Source organism: Delphinapterus leucas, chromosome 16, assembly GCF_059928025.1.
Source record: "Delphinapterus leucas isolate spDelLeu-1000000601 "Yukka" chromosome 16, BTC_Dleu_Yukka2, whole genome shotgun sequence".
In the NCBI taxonomy this organism is placed as follows: domain Eukaryota; kingdom Metazoa; phylum Chordata; class Mammalia; order Artiodactyla; family Monodontidae; genus Delphinapterus; species Delphinapterus leucas.
In genome coordinates, this window is record NC_143144.1 from 46,083,852 (window position 1) to 46,105,489 (window position 21,638).

General features: G+C 36.7%; 1 protein-coding gene across 1 annotated transcript in view; it reads left to right on the top strand.

Annotated features, from left to right (window-relative positions):
- PCDH15 (protocadherin related 15) overlaps nucleotides 1-21,638 on the top strand; it is a 416,523-nt gene that overhangs the window by 96,793 nt on the left and 298,092 nt on the right. Inside the window, exon 6 of the mRNA XM_089897353.1 lies at nucleotides 4,405-4,517. Within this exon, the coding sequence (XP_089753479.1) occupies nucleotides 4,405-4,517 (113 nt within the window). The remainder of the gene's footprint in view (nucleotides 1-4,404; nucleotides 4,518-21,638) is intronic.

The following is a 21,638-nucleotide window of genomic DNA, read 5'->3' on the forward strand; positions in this document are numbered from 1 at the left end:
GAATTCTTTTTCAGGTAGACTGCCTATTTCCTCTTCATTTGTTAGGTCTGGTGGGTTTTTATCTTGCTCCTTCATCTGCTGTGTGTTTTTCTGTCTTCTCATTTTGCTTATCTTACTGTGTTTGGGGTCTCCTTTTTGCAGGCTGCAGGTTCGTAGTTCCCGTTGTTTTTGGTGTCTGTCCCCAGTGGCTAAGGTTGTTTTAGTGGGTTTGTAGGCTTCCTGGTAGAGGGGCCTAGTGCCTGTGTTCTGGTGGATGAGGCTGTATCTTGTCTTTCTGGTGGGCAGGTCCACGTCTGGTGGTGTGTTTTGGGGTGTCTGTGGACTTATTATGATTTTAGGCAGCCTCTCTGCTAATGGGTGGGGTTGTGTTCCTGTCTTGCTAGTTGTTTGGCATAGGAAGTCCAGCACTGTAGCTTGCTGGTCGTTGAGTGAAGCTGGGTGCTGGTGTTGAGATGGAGATCTCTGGGAGATTTTTGCTGTTTGATATTTTGTGGAGCTGGGAGGTCTCTTGTGGACCAGTGTCCTGAAGTTGGCTCTCCCACCTCAGAGGCACAGCACTGACTCCTGGCTGCTGCACCAAGAGCCTTTCATCCACGCGGCTCAGAATAAAAGGGAGAAAAAGTAGAAAGAAAGAATTAGTAGAAGTAGAAAGAAAGAAAGAAAGAAAGAAAGAAAGAAAGAAAGGAGGGAGTGAGGGAGGGAGGAAGGAAGGAAGGAGGGAAGGAAGGAAAAAAGAAGTTAAAGTAAGATAAAATATAATAAAGTTATTAAAATAAAAATATAATTATTAAGAGAAAAAAAAAAACAGACAGAACCCTAGGACAAATGGTGGAAGCAAAGCTATACAGACAAAATCTCACACAGAAGCATACACATACACCTCACAAAAAGAGGAAAAGGGGAAAAAATCATAAATCTTGCTCTGAAAGTCCACCTCCTTAATTTGGGATGATTCGTTGTCTATTCATGTATTCCACTGATGCAGGGTACATCAAGTTGATTGTGGAGCTTTAATCTGCTGCTTCTGAGGCTGATGGGAGAGATATCCCTTTCTCTTCTTTGTTCTCACAGCTCCCAGGGGCTCAGCTTTGGATTTGGCCCCGCCTCTGCGTGTAGGTCGCCGTAAGGCGTCTGTTCTTTGCTCAGACAGGACGCTCAGACAGGACGGGGTTAAAGGAGCCGCTGATTCTGTAGCTCTGGCTCACTCAGGCCGAGGGGGAGGGAGGGGCACGGAGTGCTGGGCGGGCCTGCGGCGGCAGAGGCCTGCGTGACGTTGCACCAGCCTGAGGTGCGCTGTGCGTTCTCCCGGAGGAGTTGAGCCTTGCCCCCGGGACCCTGGCAGTGGCGGGCCGCACATGCTCCCCAGAAGCAGGGTGTGGATAGTGACCTGTGCTCGCACACAGGCTTCTTGGTGGGGGCAGCAGCAGCCTTAGCGTCTCATGCCCGTCTCTGGGGTTCGCGCTTTTAGCCGCGGTTCGCGCCCGTCTCTGGAGCTCCTTTAAGCAGCGCTCTTAATCCCCTCTCCTGGCGCAGCAGGAAACCAAGAGGTAAGAAAAAGTCTCTTGCCTCTTCGGCAGGTCCAGACTTTTCTCCGGACTCCCGCCCTGCTAGCCGTGGCGTACTAACCCCCTGCAGGCTGTGTTCACGCCGCCAACCCCAGTTCTCTCCCTGCGCTCCAACCGAAGCCGGAGCCTCTGCTCACAGCCCCGCCCGCTGTGGCGGGTGAGCAGACAAGCCTCTCGGGCTGGTGAGTTCCGGTTGGCCCTGATCCTCTGTGCGGGAATCTCTCCGCTTTGCCCTCCGCACCCATGTTGCTGTGCTCTCCTCTGCGGCTCCGAAGCTTTTCCCCTCCGCCACCCACAGTCTCTGCCCGCGAAGGGGCTTCCTGGTGTTTGGAAAACTTTCCTCGTTCACAGCTGCCTCCCACTGGTGCAGGTCCCGTCCCTATCCTTTTGTCTTTGTTTATTCTTTTTTCTTTTGCCCTACCCAGGTAGGTGGGGGGTTTCTTGCCTTTTGGGAGGTCTGAGGTCTTCTCCCAGTGTTCAGTAGGTATTCTGTAGGAGTTGTTTCACGTGTAGATGTATTTCTGTTGTATCTGTGGGGAGGAAGGTGATCTCCGCATCTTACTCTTCCGCCATCTTAACCTGTTCCAAGAGGTTTGATATTTTTTCCTCAATCCTACTTTGGGGATCACCACAGTAAACAATAAGTAAAAATTGTATCTAGCTAACTGGGAGAGTAAAGTGGCATTTATTTCATGTAAAGTTCATTTCAGTGATTATAAGTAAATGGGATGTTAGAAGATTTAGGAGGCTATCACAGTCGTAGAAGCATGAAATGACAAGACTCTGAATGAACAAACACTGTGTGAGTGAAAACCATGGAGAGAATGACAGACAAGGAAGAATCATTTGGAAAATATATGCAGAGTTGTATTAGAGGAATAAGGAGATTTGAACCAGTATAGTGAGAAAAATGGTGGGATCATTAGCAAAAATTCAGTTCATGGATTTTGGCATCCACCTTGGACCATTGCTAACTGAGCAAGAGAGAAATAGAATCTCCGTGTGGTTTTGAGTTTTTCTTCTTATGTATAAAGGTGAATATCTTTGTGTGCGGTCAAGAGGCATCTGCCTTTCTCTTTCTGTGAACCGTCTGTTCATTCTCTATCCCAAAACTTTTTAAAAAATATATTGCTGATCTTTTACTTTTCTAATTTGAAAATGTACGTATGTTAGGGATATGAGCCTTTGTCTCTGACGTAAATACAAATATTTCCCTAGTTTGTCACCTGCAGTTTTACTTTGTTTATTGTGTTTTGCCATGCAATTTGTAATGCCATTAAATTTATCACCCTTTTTCCTTATTAATTCTTTATTTTGAGCCATAGGTAGGAAAGTTATGCCCACTCTCACATTAGAATAGAATTCATCCATGTTTTCATCTATTACTAGCTCTTGTGTTGTTTTATTGCTTATTGTGCATGAATATCTTATCCATTTCGGGTTTACTCTAGTATATTGTATGAAGAATAGACACAATTTTATCATTTTCTGTCTCTCCTATTCTTAATGTTCCTATTCAAAAATCCATTTTCCGTTATTATTTTGAGACGACTCCTTTATCATAAGCTCAATTTTCAAATGCAATTTTGACTATTTCTGGATTTCTTTTTTCTTTTTTTTTTTGCGGTGCGCGCGCCTCTCACTGTTGTGGCCTCTGCTGTTGCGGAGCACAGGCTTCGGTCGCAGAGGCTCAGCGGCCATGGCCCACAGGCCTAACCGCTCCCCGGCATGTCTGATCTTCCCGGACCGGGGCACGAACCCGTGTCCCCTGCATCGGCAGGCGGACTCTCAACCACTGTGCCACCAGGGAAGCCCTAATTTCTGGATTTTAAAGTCTATTTTACTGGCATACATTTTCTCCCCTCACATAATGCCCAGGAAGATTTTCTTTCTTGTCTCATAGTTGAAGCAAAACAGTATAGCAATTAACACATTTTTGGATATTTTTGGCGTCTGTCAACCTAGATTTGAATGTAAGTTCTGTCTGACATTGTCTCTTTGACTTTGGACAAATTACTTAATATTGCAAATCTCCTAAGTTCTCCTGTGTAAAATGGGAATGATTTACAGAGTTATCAATGATTACTTATATAAAGCATTTAGTACAGCGTAGGATTCAATAATTGGCAGGCGTATTATTTTATTCTTATCATTATTGTTATGCTAAATGCATATATTCCACAGTTATATGATTTGACTTCCACTTTATCTTCACTTTGGAAAAAAAGAATGTTGTAGTATACAAAGGAAAATGATACAATTCAAGGAAATTTCAACTCACTAAAATGGCTGCATTTAAGAAATATCCTCTCTAGACACTGAGTAATTCAAAATATTTTATTTATTTCATATGATTGATTTATTTAGCTGAATACTTATCTTAAGAAAAAATATTTGCCCAGCTAGAACAGGATATTCTTATTTTAATTTCCAAGCAACTTGGTACAAATTACTAGTCATTGTCACAAGATATGGTGAAAGACGATGCAGATTATAATTAAGATTTATGTACCACTAAAATACAATTTTATAATTCAAAATTTGTTCTCAATACACTTTATATCTCTTTTATGTGATGAAGTTTCAAATTAATTAAAGCACTCACTTAATAAGAGATATTTGGAAAATCATCCAAACAGGTATTTTCACCCTCTTACTCATAAACTAATGAATGATATACCACATTTGCATCTGCTTTCCCTAGACTGTATAATTTTGAAACTTAATTTACTAATAAAATTATGATTTTGTTCCTCAGTTAATGAAGGGAAATAGATATAGCAAATACACATATTACTTATTGTTCTCAATTAAGTGCTGAAATATCAATGTCTTTCAGGGACTCCTGAGGATTACCCACGATTTTTTCATATGCATCCAAGGACTGCAGAACTTAGTCTCCTGGAGCCAGTAAATAGAGACTTTCACCAGAAGTTTGATTTGGTTATTAAGGTAAATTTAACTAATTGCTTAACGTTCTTGGGTTTATAAATATAGCTAATGTTCTAATGTTCTTGTGTTTATCGGTGAATACTCTAGAGGCTACTGTAGGGACTTTTAAGCTATAAAAATTAAAATTAATTTGAACTGCAATTAGCCAGTTTTTCTTTAAAAAGGTGAAGTGCAACAGTTCTAACACATTATCTGTGTTGCTTTTCTTTAACATAACTTTTTATATTACAGTGCTATTCAAATACTGATATTTTTATATGTAATAAATGCCTTGGTCAAATGTATGTAATTCTACATACTATAATTTATTACATCTTCTAACATTTAGTTTAGGTTTTGTTTTCTGTTTGTTTGTTTGTTTTTTACCAAGTGGATTTAATTTTTGACCACAAAAGCTTAACCAATGAATGTATTTAAAAAGTGCCTGGGGCTTCCCTGGTGGCGCAGTGGTTGGGAGTCCGCCTGCCGATGCAGGGGACACGGGTTTGTGCCCCGGTCCGGGAGGATCCCACATGCCGTGGAGCAGCTGGGCCTGTGAGCCATGGCCGCTGAGCCTGCGCGTCCGGAGCCTGTGCTCCACAACGGGAGAGGCCAGTGCAGTGAGAGGCCCGCGTACCGCAAAAAAAAAAAAAAAAAAAAAAGTGCCTGGATTTATATATATTTTCATTTTAATAATGTGTTATGTTTTTAAATGTTATTGCTTTTTCAAAACTAAAATGAAAAGATCTTGCTTGTCCAGAAATTATTTTAGTATATGTTTCATTATTTATTTTGAAAAATGATCTTCAACCACAAAATTTTTCAAAGCTAAGGGAATCCATTTGGCATTACAATTTTGATTTAATAATATATAATATATTGTAATAAAATCACTACAAAGGTATTGTGGAAACCCAGATGATCTATCCGTTAATTCTTAGAGACTTTACTGAGAAGGTAAGATTTGAGCTGAGCAGTGAAAGAAGAGTATGAATTTACCAATTAGAGATCGAGGCTAGGAGAAGAGCATTTGAAGTAAAAGAACAGAAATAAGCAAGGACACACAGTATGTCTAGTGTGTATTGTCTGACTTTTTCATATCTAAACATGCAACAAATAGATATAGATATGCAGCCCTATGGCATTTTTTTTTAATTTAGAAGTGTTAAAAGAAAAAGAAGTAAGGTAAAGAAGCTTACTGAGCATGTACATTGTACAAGGTATTTTATGTATATTTTATAGCCACAACCTTAGTACTTAGTACTATACTTATGGGTACAAATGTCAAAACTAAAGTTCAGATAGGGTAAGTGATTGAATCAGAGTTACATCACTAATAAGCAGCAGAATTGAAATTCAAATTTAAGTTTATCTAAGCTAAAGCCATACTTATTTCACTTCACCAAGATGCATTTCCTTAGGAATGGTTTTCTGGTTTAATTATCTGTCAGTGCAACTGCAAACAATAATACATCGACACATTTAATTTTAGCTCAAATTAGGACATATTTTGTTAGCACCGATTATGTTATACACACTAGATTCTGTATTTATTTATTGTTTCTTTGCCCTTGAAGAATGGGTAGTCTAGAAGGGGAAAGAATCACGTAAACTGATAAATCAAATACAACACATCAACTGCTAACAGGAAGGCAATGTAAAAGCTCTAACGAAGCACAGATTAAGGACATTTAAATTAATCTGGGACTCAGGGAAAATTTTCTGGGGATTATCCCAAGCTCAGTGTTGTATTGGATGGCTTTGGCTAATGAATGAAAGCAGGAAATAACGTTTGACCATAAGGAAGAACAGAAGCAAAAGCTTGGAGGCATGATGTACCAGGCTACGAGCAGTTAACAGGGAAATGAGGTATGGAGCCAGACCCTGGAGAGAGCCTTATGTTCGACTGCAATTTCCTTGGATTTCATTCAGTAGGGGTTTGGGAGTCATTCAACAAAGAAAGGCTCTTTCTACCATTTATGTAAAATAGTCACGCATGAGATTCATCTTGCACGGTTTTATTTTAATTATCATTGGACTATATAAAACTCCAAAATGTGTTTCCATCGTCTCCTGTGGATCTACCTGGAGCCCTGTGGTGCTACACTCTGTGGGAGTTAAGAAACTTGACAAAGCACTGTTTCCAAACTGCCCCACTTGAAATCTGAAATCAGTTATTTTTCTTTATTATCAAAGTCAGTTGTCCTGGTGTACCCAGGTATAGTGAAACTCAGTCTATCGATTATAGAAACAAAAATCAATTGGGACAAGCCACAGATAATATTTTTTGTTTTAATAACACTTTATATTATTAATGGAAGTTTTTACCGACATTATTAGATTCAAATTATTTTGTTTTGTGTGCAGTCAAGGGGATAATAAGCAAAGGTATCAATCTGTAAGAATAATAATGTGCCACTTGCTTGAATGTTAGCTGAATATTGTGTCTTTGTATAAGGATCCATTGAAGTGCTACAATCTGGTAGTTCTCTGCAGTAAGTCTTTCAGATTCTTCCCTTTTTCTTATTTTAATAATGCTTCATTTTTCATTGGCCGTAATTTTTTTTTTATTGGACTTGATCCCAATTTCTGTTTTGGAAGCTAAGGAAAAATAAAATACAATGAAGTATCCTCTTTTAGACTTTGAAGAAGAATTCTGCTTTAAAAAGCTGTATGCACATTTAACAGCTTGTGTCACAAATTAGAAATTTATCATCTTCATTTTATCTATTTCTGCCAGTTATTTACTAAGTATACTGACAAAAATGTGAAGGTGAAACTAGGAAGGCAAAATGGAGTAGTTCACCAACTTTAGAATATTAAAGGATTAAAACACATCTAATTAAAAGAGAAAAGGGTGTTCCATTTCAAAACACTATTCCAAATTTTACATAATTGCAATCATTTAAGCACACTTTAAAATGAAACACACATTTTGAATAAGAATCATAGCCAGTCCTGGGTTTGGCCAGGACAGTTCATGTTTATGCCTGTTGTCCTTGTGTAATTATTTATAACACATCTTTCAGCCTCAAAAATGTCCCAGTTTGGATGAAAGTTTATGCGATCACCATAGTTATACAGCAAAAAACAATTATGCAATAGAAATATGAAAGCACATTTTAGATTCTAGATGATGATGAATTAGTTCATGCATGGAGTGTTTCTAACAAAGTCCAGAACATTCATCTTCATTATTAGAAGTACAGTATTTTTAAAAAAATATTAATAACTTATATATTTATACTCTGGGCATCTAATACAAGCATTAAATGGATAAATTATCAATAATTCACTGTCAGTTGCTCAAACATAATTTTTTTGTCTAAATCTCACTTTTTAAAAAATTTATTTCTTTTATTTATTTATTTTTGGCGGCATAGGGTCTTCATTGCTGCATGCGGGCTACTCCTTGTTGCAGTGCATGTGCTTCTCATTGCGGTGGCTTCTTTTGTTGCGGAGCATGGGCTCTAGGCACACGGGCTTCCGTAGTTGTGGCTTGAGGGCTCAGCAGTTGTGGCTTGCAGGCTCTAGAGCACAGACTCAGTAGTTGTGGCACACGGGGTTAGTTGCTCCACGGCATGTGGGATCTTCCTGGACCAGGGCTCGAACCTGTGGCCCCTGCATTGGCAGGCGGATTCTTAACCACTGTACCACCAGGGAAGTACCTGTCTAAATCTCTTTAATTAACAACTAATAGCAAGGGTCACAATGATACCACAAATATCACTGTATCATGGTCCCTCTGATTTTCATGTTGTTGTTCATTGACCTACTTATACTGCCTAGCAGGCTGACCTTTAACATCTTTTCTTTCCACATAATGGGCATAATTAACCCTAAGCTCTCATCAGTCACCCTGCATACTTTTCTCTGCCAGCCATACTCAACCACTTGCACTGCCTTAAACTCACCATGCTCTTTCTAGCCTCCAGGCATTTGCTGTTCTTCCTGAATCATTCCTCCTTTTTTTTTTTTAATCAACAGTCTAATTCACACTGATATTTCATTGATGCTTTGTATGCTAAGACAGACAGTTCCTCTGGAAAGGCATGACCACTGATCGGAAGCCCTTCCTTGCATCCTACTAGTCCCTATGGTGGCTTTGATCATTCTATATAGAATTTGCCTGTTTATTTTCCCCTGACCTTTATAGGAGGGAGGGCAGATTGTAATATATTTCTTCAACATTGTGGCCCAAGCCCATAAGCCTATTCACGTACAATGTATAAAAGTGCTCAAGGGCTTCCCTGGCGGCACAGTGGTTGAGAGTCCCCCTGCCGATGCAGGGGACACGGGTTCGTGCCCCGGTCCTGGAAGATCCCACATGCCGCGGAGTGGCTGGGCCCGTGAGCCATGGCCACTGAGCCTGCGCGTCCGGAGCCTGTGCTCTGCAACAGGAGAGGCCACAACAGTGAGAGGCCTGCGTACCGCAAAAAAAAGAAAAAAAAAAGTGCTCAATACATATTTCTTGTAATGGCTTTCTCCCTGGCACAGTAAATCTTTTAAGGCTGCTGGATTTGGGTACTGCATCTTCATTTCATTTAAATACATATATTTGAAAGTGCCTGTATTTGATAGAATTTTATCCTGCCTCTGTGCAAGGAACTTGTCGAATAAATTCAATCCCTGGAAAAAAGCCATACCTATATTAAGACAGTTTAAAGCTATTTATGACTGTATTTAAACAAACAAACAAAAAATTCTCCTTCTAAGGAAAATATTTTACACAGACAGTGAGCCACAGAATTGAAACTGGTGAGCTTGAATAGTAGAGTTAATTTGCTAGTTCTCCTGGCGAGTTACTTTGCTTTAGTAATCTGAGAGTCACAGGACAACAGTGTGCAAGAAATGATTGAGGCCTACAAGAACAGTGACTACAGCCCTTGATCCTACACATGAATCTCTAATGCCACAACCCTAGAAAATATTTGGCCTCTATTTGAATAATGATATCAATTTTACTTTACTGCTTAGGAATTCAGTGGGTAACTAGGATTCACTATCTTTAAGCCATATGACATTTCCTAGTTTTCAATTTGCCAAATCCTTTCTGAGTGCCTATAAAGTGCCTGATATTTTGCTTGGTGTTGAGGAGACAGAAATGTATGAAAGCTCTGCCTCAAGGAAGAGGTATGGAAAGTATGGAAATTGTACTTTTAGACATATTTCCCTTCCGATTTCTACATCTGTATTTCCAAGTACTGGCTGAATAACTACTCCTAGTATTTTCCAATTGCATCAAATTAACATAGTAAAGTATATACATCTGTTTGAAACCTCGGCTCCTTTCTTTCAATTAATAATATTACAATCAGCTTGTCACCCAAGCTAGGAGCTCCCAGTTCTTCTGAGACACCAGCTCCTGTATGGCCCTATCCATTCACTTTTCAAGTCCTATCCAGATACATCTGGAATTTCTCTTGAATGTCTCCCCCAACTCTCCATGCCCACTGCAGTTCTCTAGGTTTCATCCTCAAGCCCCATCATCTCACACAAGTGATCTCTAAGATTTTAGCCTCTTTTTCATGCATCCTGTCCATCTCCCCACATTGCCAATAGATATTGCTAACACAAAAAAATAGATCATGCTGCTCCATATTGCCTTTAAGCCAGTTGACAAATTGCCCACTACATGAAATTCCAACAGAAAACTTTGTTGATTTGAAAGATCAGGCATTAGGGGCGGACAGACAGAGTAAGAAGTCACAGATCATTAGTCATCACTTCTCAAAATAAAAAGGATGGCATCCCCCATGAACATGAGAGAGCTATCAAAATTCATTAAATCTGTTAAGGAGAATGTGAAGTATAAGTTACTATCATTCTGCTGTGGTGTATGGATTGTCAGTTTATCAAAAAAAAAAAAGAGAGAGAGATACACACAAATAGAGAAATTAAAAGGAGAGAAGAAGGGCTTAGATGCTCCCTTTGAGAAAGATTGAGTAGGATCTTCCAGTGAGCCAGGGTTATGATAAGAAAAAAAAAAAAAATCAGAGCTGATGTTGTCCAGCCATAGGAAGAAAGACAAATTCTATAAATGACATACTTTCATAATTCTGGAAATATTCTAGCCATATATGCCTCTCTCTATTCTTATGGATTCCCATTGAAGGAATAAAATACACATATCTCACATCTTAGTTCAGCAGTTAAGTGAAAAGTAAGCTCACTTCCTCTGCCCAATAGCAAGATCTATAAGGTAAGGAAGTTTAAGTCCATTAAGAGTGAAAGTCCTTTGAATGTTTTAGAGAAAATTATCCCACAGAAATTTCAGGTATTAGTTCTTATCAGTAATGAAACAACAATCCCTCCATTGATGTCTTAATGAATAATACACTTTTAGAAATCCACTGACATATTTGATACATTTGCTAGATGTTCATCTTTCAATTTTACGTTCTATTTTTTTCAGTTTAGTAGATTGTCACATAAAACATTATGTTTGTTTCTTCAAAAAGAACACTGTATCCTTTTGTTTACTCCTGCTTGTTCACATTTCTAAAACTTCTAAGTACTAGGCTAAATTAATTGACTATTATGACAATTATGGAAATTAATACAAGGAAAGAATATATGGTGTCCTCTTTTCTCATGTTGTTATTCATCCTGCTAGGTTAGTTAGAACAGAAATAGAATACAGCAGTTGAATATAGTGGCTGTCCAAATGTGCAAGATGACAAAAGACACACAAAAGTGATATTTTACTTGGCCTCTTTCCTTCTTCACAAGGTGACCTGCAACTGCTTGGAAGAAGGGAAGCAATTTATCCATTCTCATCACAGTCCCTTGATTTTGGCAAGGCCCTCTTGTCTGCAAAGGTCATTGTAAGAGTACAACAGCAAGTCTAAATATTGTAGAATGTTCACGTGAAAGACACTCTGAGCGGACCTTGCCATATCTTCCCACTACACACCCCTTCATACACAGAAACTACCTTAACCCTCCTACATGAATGTTCTCAAGTAACCTTTCTTCATAGGCTTCTTGGTTGTTGCACAGAAAATGAAATTAAAAGGGTATATCTAAAGACTTGAAAGCTAAACAGGTCTTTCCACTAGTTTTTTCTCAAGAACAGACTAGTACATAGGAAAAACTCCCATTCTCATTACCTTCCAGGCTCTGAAAAATTACCCACTTAGAGACAGACTTTTTTTGTATACTGATGATTTTTTGAAATTCAAATATTCCAGGATGGACTATTCCAGTCAACCAGTTCACAAAGGCACCTTAGGAGAGAGCTTTCTCCTAGTGGAGAGAATACTCTGTGGGAATGGAATCAGAATCCAGCATAGACATTTGCTGGATGAGGAAGTGAAGGGCAGGGCAAAATAAGGGGAATACAACATGAATTAGAAGCACTCCAGAAAAAAGTTACTACACCATCACGATCATAATTTTGTCTCTGGCTCACAGTGCTATTTATAGCCAAGATGATTCTCATGTTCAAACCACCAGCCAAATAGTGTGATATATCTGTGCTTGGCAGGAGTTTTCTGAATCTGTGGTCTCTCCGGGAGCAATTGGGTTTTTCTTCTTTAAATCATTCAAAATTGCCTTAGTCATTCTAGTGTCAGTTTATATCTCAAGCTTTAAGCACAGAGAAAGATTTTTATTATTGAAAAATATACAGAAGCTCCAAGGTTGCGGTACGCGGGCCTCTCACCACTGTGGCCTCTCCCACTGCGGAGCACAGGCTCCGGAGGCGCAGGCTCAGCGGCCATGGCTCACGGGCCCGGCCGCTCCGCGGCATGTGGGATCCTCCTGGAGGGCACGAACCCGTGTCCCCTGGATCAGCAGGTGGACTCTCAACCACTGCACCACCAGGGAAGTCCGGTGGGCATATTCTTACATCAAATGAAGATAGAATGTACTTTAAAAATATTTTCTAGATGGGAAGTGTGTCAATATTATTTTGTTGTCATATTATAAACCCCTTTGGGAGTGCATTGTTTATAGTCTGTCTAGTAAAGATATCTTTTCTTTTTTGTCAAACCGAAAATGTTTTTATTTCCAAACAGAAATGCACTCTTTCGCTATGCTTATGGCATTACAAACAAATCAGTTGTATAAGATACAAAACAATTCTTTGTGTTTTATCTGATAAATTATTTTATGGTTTTGCAAGTTCTTAAATATTTTTAGTAATTGTCATAAATAGGCTGTTGTCAGACTATGTATTCTTTAATTTTTAGAGTAGTAAAGTTTAAATAAATGAAGTTTCTGTAGGTTTTAAAGCAATATAATAGTATAACAAGGGTCTAGAAGCAATAGAATGCACTTATTTTAATTATTAATTAGTTGGCAATATTAATATGATCTTTGATCCAGGGAACACAGGCTTACCACAGCCATCTCTCCCTAAGACGTTCCAAAAGAAAAATGTGTGTACAAAGAAGGGAAATGTAACCTTTTACAGTCACTGGGGCTTCAACCCCCAGCCCTTGTAGAGTTTAGTGAACTGAACAGGATCCTGTGGAGAACTCCCGTATATAAGTGAGGTTCCTCCACTTTTACTTCCGACTCTCAGGTCCAAACTGAAATTTGAGACTTTACTTAAAGACTGAAAACAGTAACAACTTGCATAAGAGGCTAGAGAAGAATTGACCTAAGGTGTTCCACCTTGGCTATTTTTGAGTGTAACAGCTGCCTACAAACATGTGTGAGAGGAGTCAAAATGCTAGACAGCAGTTGATTCTCAAAGGGCTATTGATTGGACTTGTTAGGATCATGTGATGTGCTTGTTTTTGAAAGGAAGATTTTAGGGCTCTATGCACTGAATCAAGATGCCCATGTGATTTTCAGGGAACTTAAATTTGAGATATAGCCATATTTTAAAATCACTTGGGAACTTGGTAAGGCAGTATAAAATTAAAATAGTAATTAAAGAAACAGACAAATAAGTAAATAAATACGTCAGAGGTCCTGATTGAGCCTACAGTTGTAGAAGTTTCCATAAAGATTAAATGAAGATTTTCCCTGTAGTACTTTTGCATCAGACACCAGAACTTTCGGTCTTATTTTCATTGGGGTATGGTGAAATGTGAGATAAAATTTATAGGTCCATATACACAAATGAATATCCCTAGATCTTATAGATCTTAAAAGCCTAACTTAGTCAACTAACCTAGTCAAAAACCTTACCAGTGTTCCCAGGTGGAGAACTGGATGGAAGGTTTTGTCAATATTCCCCCTTCTTAGGTTTTCTTAAAAAACATGGAAGAATCTTTCATTTGAGAGCAACATAATCAGAAATATGTACATATATATGTGTGTGTGTGCATAGAATAATCCATAATTAAATTTCAATTAATTAAGAACAATGAAATGTCAAGAAGATTTGATCTTGACCTATGAACAGTAGCAGACTGAATTTATTATGTGCAGAATATTCACATTTGTATGCATGCAATCCTTTGTTATGCTACAATCATAAAACATTTTTAGTGGCACTCAACCTGCCCATTTGATAGTAGTATTATACGTAGCATCAATTACCAGAAGCTAGCTAAGTCTGCTACATGACACCAGTGTTTTTTTGGATATACAGTATTGTCATGGAGCCTTACTGGTCATCTTTGCTAACCAGTAAGACTACAAAGAAAGATTTTCCAGAAATTCGAGTGTGGGCATAGCTCAAGCATGAAGTAGCCAGACCCAGAAGGGTGTCTTTCAAAGTACTCACATTTTAACCACCCAAGGAGTTTGATAAAAAGGGAGATTTCTTATCCCTGTCCAAGATATATGAATTAGAATCTTTGTGGGGAGGATGTGGGAATATGCTTTATAATAGGCTTTCCTGCTGAGTCTTATGTAAACTAAAGTTTGAGAACCACTGCCCTATCTGGTGGCCATAATTTTTGAAAGTTACCTGTCATTTACTACTGGTATATAGAGAAATGGCTTTGCCATTTGTTTTCCTTCCCTCCTCCTTTCATCCACACTTTGTTCCTTGTTTCTCTTCTCCCCTCCCCTTGCCTCCCCCCCATCCCCCTTCCTTCCTAAGGTATCCGATGTTTGTGAAAATTGGTCAAACAGGCCCTAAGAACTAGAGATTAAAGACTATAGTTTAATAGGAGAGACAGGCAAGAAAACTGGCAAATAAAAAAGTGTGTTAATGCACTATAAGAGTGTACTCAGTCAGAACCTTGCTAAAATAATCAATTAGCCTCAGTCTGACAAGAAAATGTGTCTAAGTCATACGCTAAGTGAAAAACAAAGCAAATCAGAGCAAACATCTCTTTGTTTAAACCACGGCCCATTTTAAAAACCTCCCCGTATCTAAAAATATATATCAGCTTATTTATATATGTATTATATGTAAATGTTGATAAATTCTGGAAGACTGTAGATCACCTATTCACAGCCCTCATTCCTGTTAACAGGGAACCACAATTGGTGAGTGAGGAGGATAGGTTGTGGCCCTTTATATATCTTTATATGACTGGCAGGAATGCATATCAGTACCAATTATCTGTAGATAAGCTTGCTTAGATATGAAGAACCTTTAAAATGCACAAATAAAGATGGCGTTCACATAACTTAAGGTGTTCATGTTATACATTCACAAAAATTTATTTCTGCTTCATTTTAATGTCCAAAACAACCCCTCCGTAAATATCTATAAAATGGGGATTAAAATCATGGCATATTCATTTTATTTGTAGAAAATATTTATGTAAAGCAAAGATATACATAGCCTATTGAAATTGAAAATACACAAAATTCACAACAAACCTATTTTTGAATTCTTCCATATATCAGGAACTGATCAAACATTTAGCAATGTACGAAACAGACAAATTTACAGTGTTTACCCTCTCATAGAATTTAAAGGTCTGGTGAAGAATGATGCTCAGACATTTGTTGCAATAAAGGGTTAGGTTTACAGACGCATATAGAAAGGACATTTTTTTTTTTACATACAGTATAATTCCATTTTTATTTTTAAATATTATAAATATAGGAAAAATGCAAAATTATCAGAATTATCAAGACTAAAGTGTGGTTTTACCTTTTTAATTGCAACATTTAATTTACATTTTAAAATAAAACTACAATTAATTAGATTAACGTAAGACTTGTTTTTTCTTCTAAAGTTTGCTGACATGAAATATTTCTTGGAGTATAAAATCCATTGAGTATATATTAAATGAGAAGATGGAAACACAAATTATTAATTTTTAAAAAACTTTTAAATTCTTTCCCCATCTATCACTCCAAGCAGGAGATTTTCTTTAAACTATTTTTAGTAACAGTAATACAACTAACAGTTATTGAGTAAGACATTTTCTTGCAAGGCATTTTTTGTAAGTATTTTGAATATATTGTATCACACAGTTGAATGTATTTGAATTGAATTTGAATGTATTGTTATCACACAATCAAGATGTCTTGTAAATTGTCATTTACTATGATTAAGGGAGGGTAAGGGACTTAACAGGTGTTGTGAAGTTGGTTAGATATAGACTGGGAGACAAATACCACTCTGCTAAGCCACCTTTTCATTACAGCATCATTTGCTTTTGCAGTAGTGTGTGACTTTCTTACCAGAAGAACATTTATTCATTCAGTACTTATTGACAGACTATTCAATGTTAGCTACTACAATAAGCCTGGGAAGTCAACATTAACAGAATAGTCACACATCTGTGATATCTTGAAAGTTATATTCTAGTGGAATAATTCTGACAATAAATTACAAGTATAATAAACAAATTTTGAAATATTTTATCTGTTAAGTGCTATAAAAAAAGCAAATTACATTGTGAATTCCAGTGCTGGGGATATAATTTAAATGAGGTGGTCAGTGTAGGCCATGTGGAAAAAGATATGTGATTCATGTGGACATTTGTGGGAATAACATCTGAGGTAGAGGGAACAGCCAATGCAAAGGTTCTGAGGTAAGAATATGCCTGATTTTTAGTGGAACAGCATATAGTATGGTCAGAGCATATTTAGTGAGAAGGAGAATATGATAAAAGCAGTAAGAGGTCAGATCCTGTAGACTTGAGTCAAATTGGAAATCAACTGAGAGGTTTTAATGAGAGAAGTGACTTGATCTGACTAATATTTAACAAAATCACTGAGCTGCACATAAAAGAATGGGCTACTGGCAAGGGTAGAAGCTGATGGAGAAGTTTAAATCATCCAGGTGGCAGATGATAGTAGGTTGGCCCCTACCAGAGTGGTAATAGTGGAGGAGGTGAGAAGTAGTTAGATCCTGCATATATTTTGAAGTTATAGTCAATAAAATTTCCTCATAGATTAGATGTGAAGTGTGAAAAGAACCAAGGAGTAAAGGTGACTCCAAGATTCTTGGCCTGAGCAACTGGAAGAATGGAGCTGCTATTAAAGTGGGAAAGACTGTTTGTGGAGTAGGTTTGTGAGGTGGGAGATGAGAATTTCATTTTTTCAGAGGTTACATTTGAAATGTTTATTAGATATCAGGTATCTAATAAACATATTATTTAATAGTTATTTTAAAATAATTATTACTGTAGTTACCTAATAACTATAATAATTAGATAGTAACTATCTTTATAGTTATTATTTAAGCAGAGTTATTACATATACAGTTTTATATAGATTCTGGACTTTCAGAGCTCCAAGCTGGAGATAGAAATCGGGAGTCATTATGTTACTGACATTAAAAAAAAATTTTTATTGGAGTATAGTTGCTTTACAATGTTGTGTTAGTTTCTGCTGTACAGCAAAGTGAATCAGTTATACATATACATATATCCCCTCTTTTTTAGATTTCCTTCCCATTTAGGCCACCATAGAGCATTGAGTAGAGTTCCCTGTGCTCTACAGTAGATTCTCATTAGTTATCTATTTTATACATAGTAGTGTATATATGTCAATTCTAATCTCCCAATTCATCCCACCCCCTCCCTTCCCCCATGGTATCCATAACTTTGTTCTCTTTAGATATAAGTTCATCTATACCATTTTTCCAGATTCCACATATAAGTGATATTATACAACATTTGTTTTTCTATTTCTGACTTCACTCTGTATGACAATCTCTAGGTCTGTCTACATCTCTGCAAATGGCACTATTTCATTCCTTTTTATGGCTGAGTAATATTCCATTGTATATATGTACCACATCTTCATTGTGCATTCCTCTGTTGATGGACACTTAGGTTGCATCCATGTCCTGGCTATTGTCAGTAGTGCTGCAATGAACACTGTGGTGCATATATCTTTTTGAATTATATTTTTCTCCAGGTATATGCCCAGGAGTGGGATTGCTGGGTCATATGGTAGTTCCATTTTTAGTTTTTTGAGGAACCTCCATACTGTTCTCCATAGTGGCTGTACCAATTTACATTCCCACCAACAGTGTAGGAGGATTCCCTTTTCTCCACATCATCTCCAGCGTTTGTTGTTTGCAGATTTTTTAATGATGGCCATTCTGACCAGTGTGAGATGATACCTCACTGTAGTTTTGATTTGCATTTCTCTAATAATTACTGATGTTGAGCATATTTTCATGCATTTGTTGGCCATCTGTATGTCTTCTTTGGAGAAATGTCTATTTAGGGTTAGTTACTGAGATTTTTAAAACCATGAGATTAGACTAGATTAGCAAGGAAGTGAGTAAGAGGAAGAGAAGATGACTAAGACCTGACTCCAGGGCCACCCCAATTTTAAGTTGGAGAAGAAAGGAGAAACCAGAAAATGAGAAGGAGAAGAAATGGATAGTAGTATTGGAAGAAAACCAAGAGAGAGTGTTGTCTTGAAAGACTAGTGAATAATGTTTTAAATGCTGAAGGTAGGTTAAATAAGATATGGATTAAAAATAAATATAGCGTTTAGCATTGTAGGAATTACTGGTAATTTTGACAAGAACAGCTGTATTTGAGTGGTGGGGCAAAAGCCTAACTGAAGTGGCCTTAGGAAAAATTGGAAAGAATGAGTGTAGACAAAAGCAAACACAAAAATGTAAAAAGTGGGCACTATAGATGCATAATAAATAATTCCTGACTTTCCAGGAAAAAAGTTATTTATTTCTTCTTTCCTAGAATGTATTTAAATGTCTTGATAATCTTTCCTATTTTCTTTCTTTCCCCTAAATTGTATCTACTTTAAAGGGTTCATACTAGAGATCATGGAATTGATTACATTGCTTGCCACAAGCCAGTAGGACAAAAGTTAGTCTGTATTCTCCGTCCTCTGGTTCAAGGAGCTAAGAGGTTATCAATATTTGCTTGCCTTAATATTGAAAATGGAGTAGCTTGTTTCTTTTAATGTTTTGCTCTCCAAAGTAACTAAATAGTATATTTTGTATACTTCTCCCATTTTGGCTTTAGTTTTACTTTGGTCTCATTACTGAAAATGGGACTCATGCCCAGAAATTCTCCAAGCAAAACCTGGCTTTTAAATATAATGTTTAATTTGTAACTACAGACTTTGTAGATATAAATAAGGTTGTCTTATGGGATTAGATGATTTTTTAAATACTACCTTGTTTCACTTGACCTGCTTTTTTATGCTTCTCATCTCATTTACTAGCGACTACAGGGGAACAGAATAAGTAAGACTTTTGAGAATTCCTATTTATATTATACAGAAGAGAGGATTGGATGATAGGTTTCGTGTATGAACCTTCTAAAGAGAAAAGCATGATAATTTGTTTCAAGTGACATATTTTATCTCTAATTCAATCTGGATTATCTACTTTACTAATTTTCTTTCCTGCCACTAATTTTTCCCATCAATCTTACATTTGGATGTTCATTTGCATTCTCTAAATCAGAGAATCATGTGGTGAATTTCCCTGTATAGGCTCTCGTAAATCAGGAGACCTGAGTCTGGGGCCCTACTCTGTCTGTGACTTACACGTGGTATGGCCTTAAACATAAAACTGATGTTTTTATTTTTGCATAAACACAGAAGTATATGTTTTCATATTTAGAGGGGCAAAATAGCATAGAGATTAAGAATGTGAACTTTGGGGACAGATATGTGGTTAGCACATACAAAACACCCCATAGAGGACAAAATATTTAGTAGCAATCCAAAAATATTACTCATGTTAACAACAAACTAATGTTAGAAAAATAATAGACAGATCCTTTACATGTTATTTTTAAAGATATGGGCAAATCAACTGTTTCCATAGATCTAATTTGAGTTTTCTTTTTCTTTTTGTTGGATCACTTTGTTTCCATCATGCAAATAATACATGTTTTTCTGGCTTCCCAGCTTGCAGTAAAAATTAACAACATATGAGCTGAATGTAAAATAAAAGCTTCTTTCATTGTTACACAATTTGCTTTTTGTTTTCCTCTCACCATCCATAAATTGCGTGTGTTTATTGGAGGAAGGGGACAAATGATAAAATTTGTGACTTTTCATAGCATTATTAGTATGTCCAGGACATAACATAATGACTTTCAGCACAATTAGATACAAAATAAAGGGAGAGAGAAAAAGTCCTGTTCAAAATGACTAGCATGTGTGAACTGTTCCTGATTCAATTAGATCCAGGTCATTGGGCTGGAGCCCGTTATGGACCAATTAGTTTCCTACAGTGAAAGATGATGTTTTCTAGTCATGGACTGTACCTTTTCCCCTGGTCAACTGTGTCCAGAAAGCCTGCTGTATGTCACAGAGGGGACTCCTAGAAGAACATCCATGTCTCAGCACAAATTAATCACAACCACTGGATACAGAAACAGCTTATCCATGCTGATGGTCAGGAGCACATATGGTTATGAGTGAAGGATACAAAGTTACAGAAAAGGCTATACATTATTCCAGGACTGTTGTCTTTAATGCAGAGCAGGGGCTCATAAACATTTTGTACCATTAACCACTCTAGCAATCTGTTCTCAGATGAAAATTTAAATGCATAAGATAAACTATATAACATTATAAAGGAAATCTAATATATTGAAATAGTTATCAAAATATTTAAAAAACAAAGATAAGTAGTTTTTTTCTAAACAATGCTTTATATAATATTATTTAACAATGGGTTTATTAATTACCATAATTTCAATGCAGTAATTAGCATAAATTATACTTCAAAAATTTTTTTAGTATTACTAATAACATGAAGTGATTTTTCTTGGTGCAAACTCACTGGTTCTGCCAAACATTACTGTGATTTGTCACATACCCTCTCAATTGATAGAAAAAAAACTAAATTGATAGAAAAAAACTAAATTGATAGAAAAAAAACTAAATTACTAAAAATTACAACTAGAAAAAAGTGAAAAATTATCTTCCAGAAGCCCAATAATGAACAATCAGAGATATCTATCTGAACTGCTTATAAACCTTCATGGCCAAATGTCACTGCTTCATGTAGGAAAGCAGTCCAGGATTTAAAATAAAATATTTAACTTTTAGTTGATTTCAAAATACAACTATTGCAGCAATGGGGGAACATATCAATTAAAAAATGACAGATTTTGAATCTATTTTTATATATATATATATATATATATATATACACACACACATATATACTATTGAATTATGTTAATGATTTATTCTAAAGTTTGGAAGAGATTTTCTAGAAATCAGTTGTGATAAAATCTTCCCTTAAATAAAATTTTTGGATTGCTACACAATAAGATGCATTTTTTAAAAAACAGAAAGTCAAGAGTTGGTGTTAAGGGTTGGTGTTCACCCATTCATAGCATGACCATGTGGAGATTTCCTAAGAAAATTTATTGGAAATATAAATTGTCATCAAATTTTTAAACTGAATAGGAGGAAAAAAACAAGAAAACAAACATACTCCTAATACAGGAATATTAATTTTACTTGAATAACATATTTATGGTTAAATAATGTTTACATTTCTATTTCTACTAAAAATAATTTATTGAAATTTTCTCTGTCCCATATAAGAGTCTTTAGAGGACTTTTTGTGGCCAACAAATGTAGCTTTAATCTATTAATTGTATGTAGAATTATGAGTTATTTAGGGATTTAATTACTACCGTGGAACAAGAAGATGTGGAAGAGGCAAAAATAAACACAATGCATTATTTGAGTTATGAATATTTGTCTCTGTTTTTTATTTAAATATTTTATCAGTAATTCACTCAAATATCTTCCCTTCTCAATTTTCTATCTAAATGTACTTAAGTGCTGTTATTTTTTCTAATAATATGC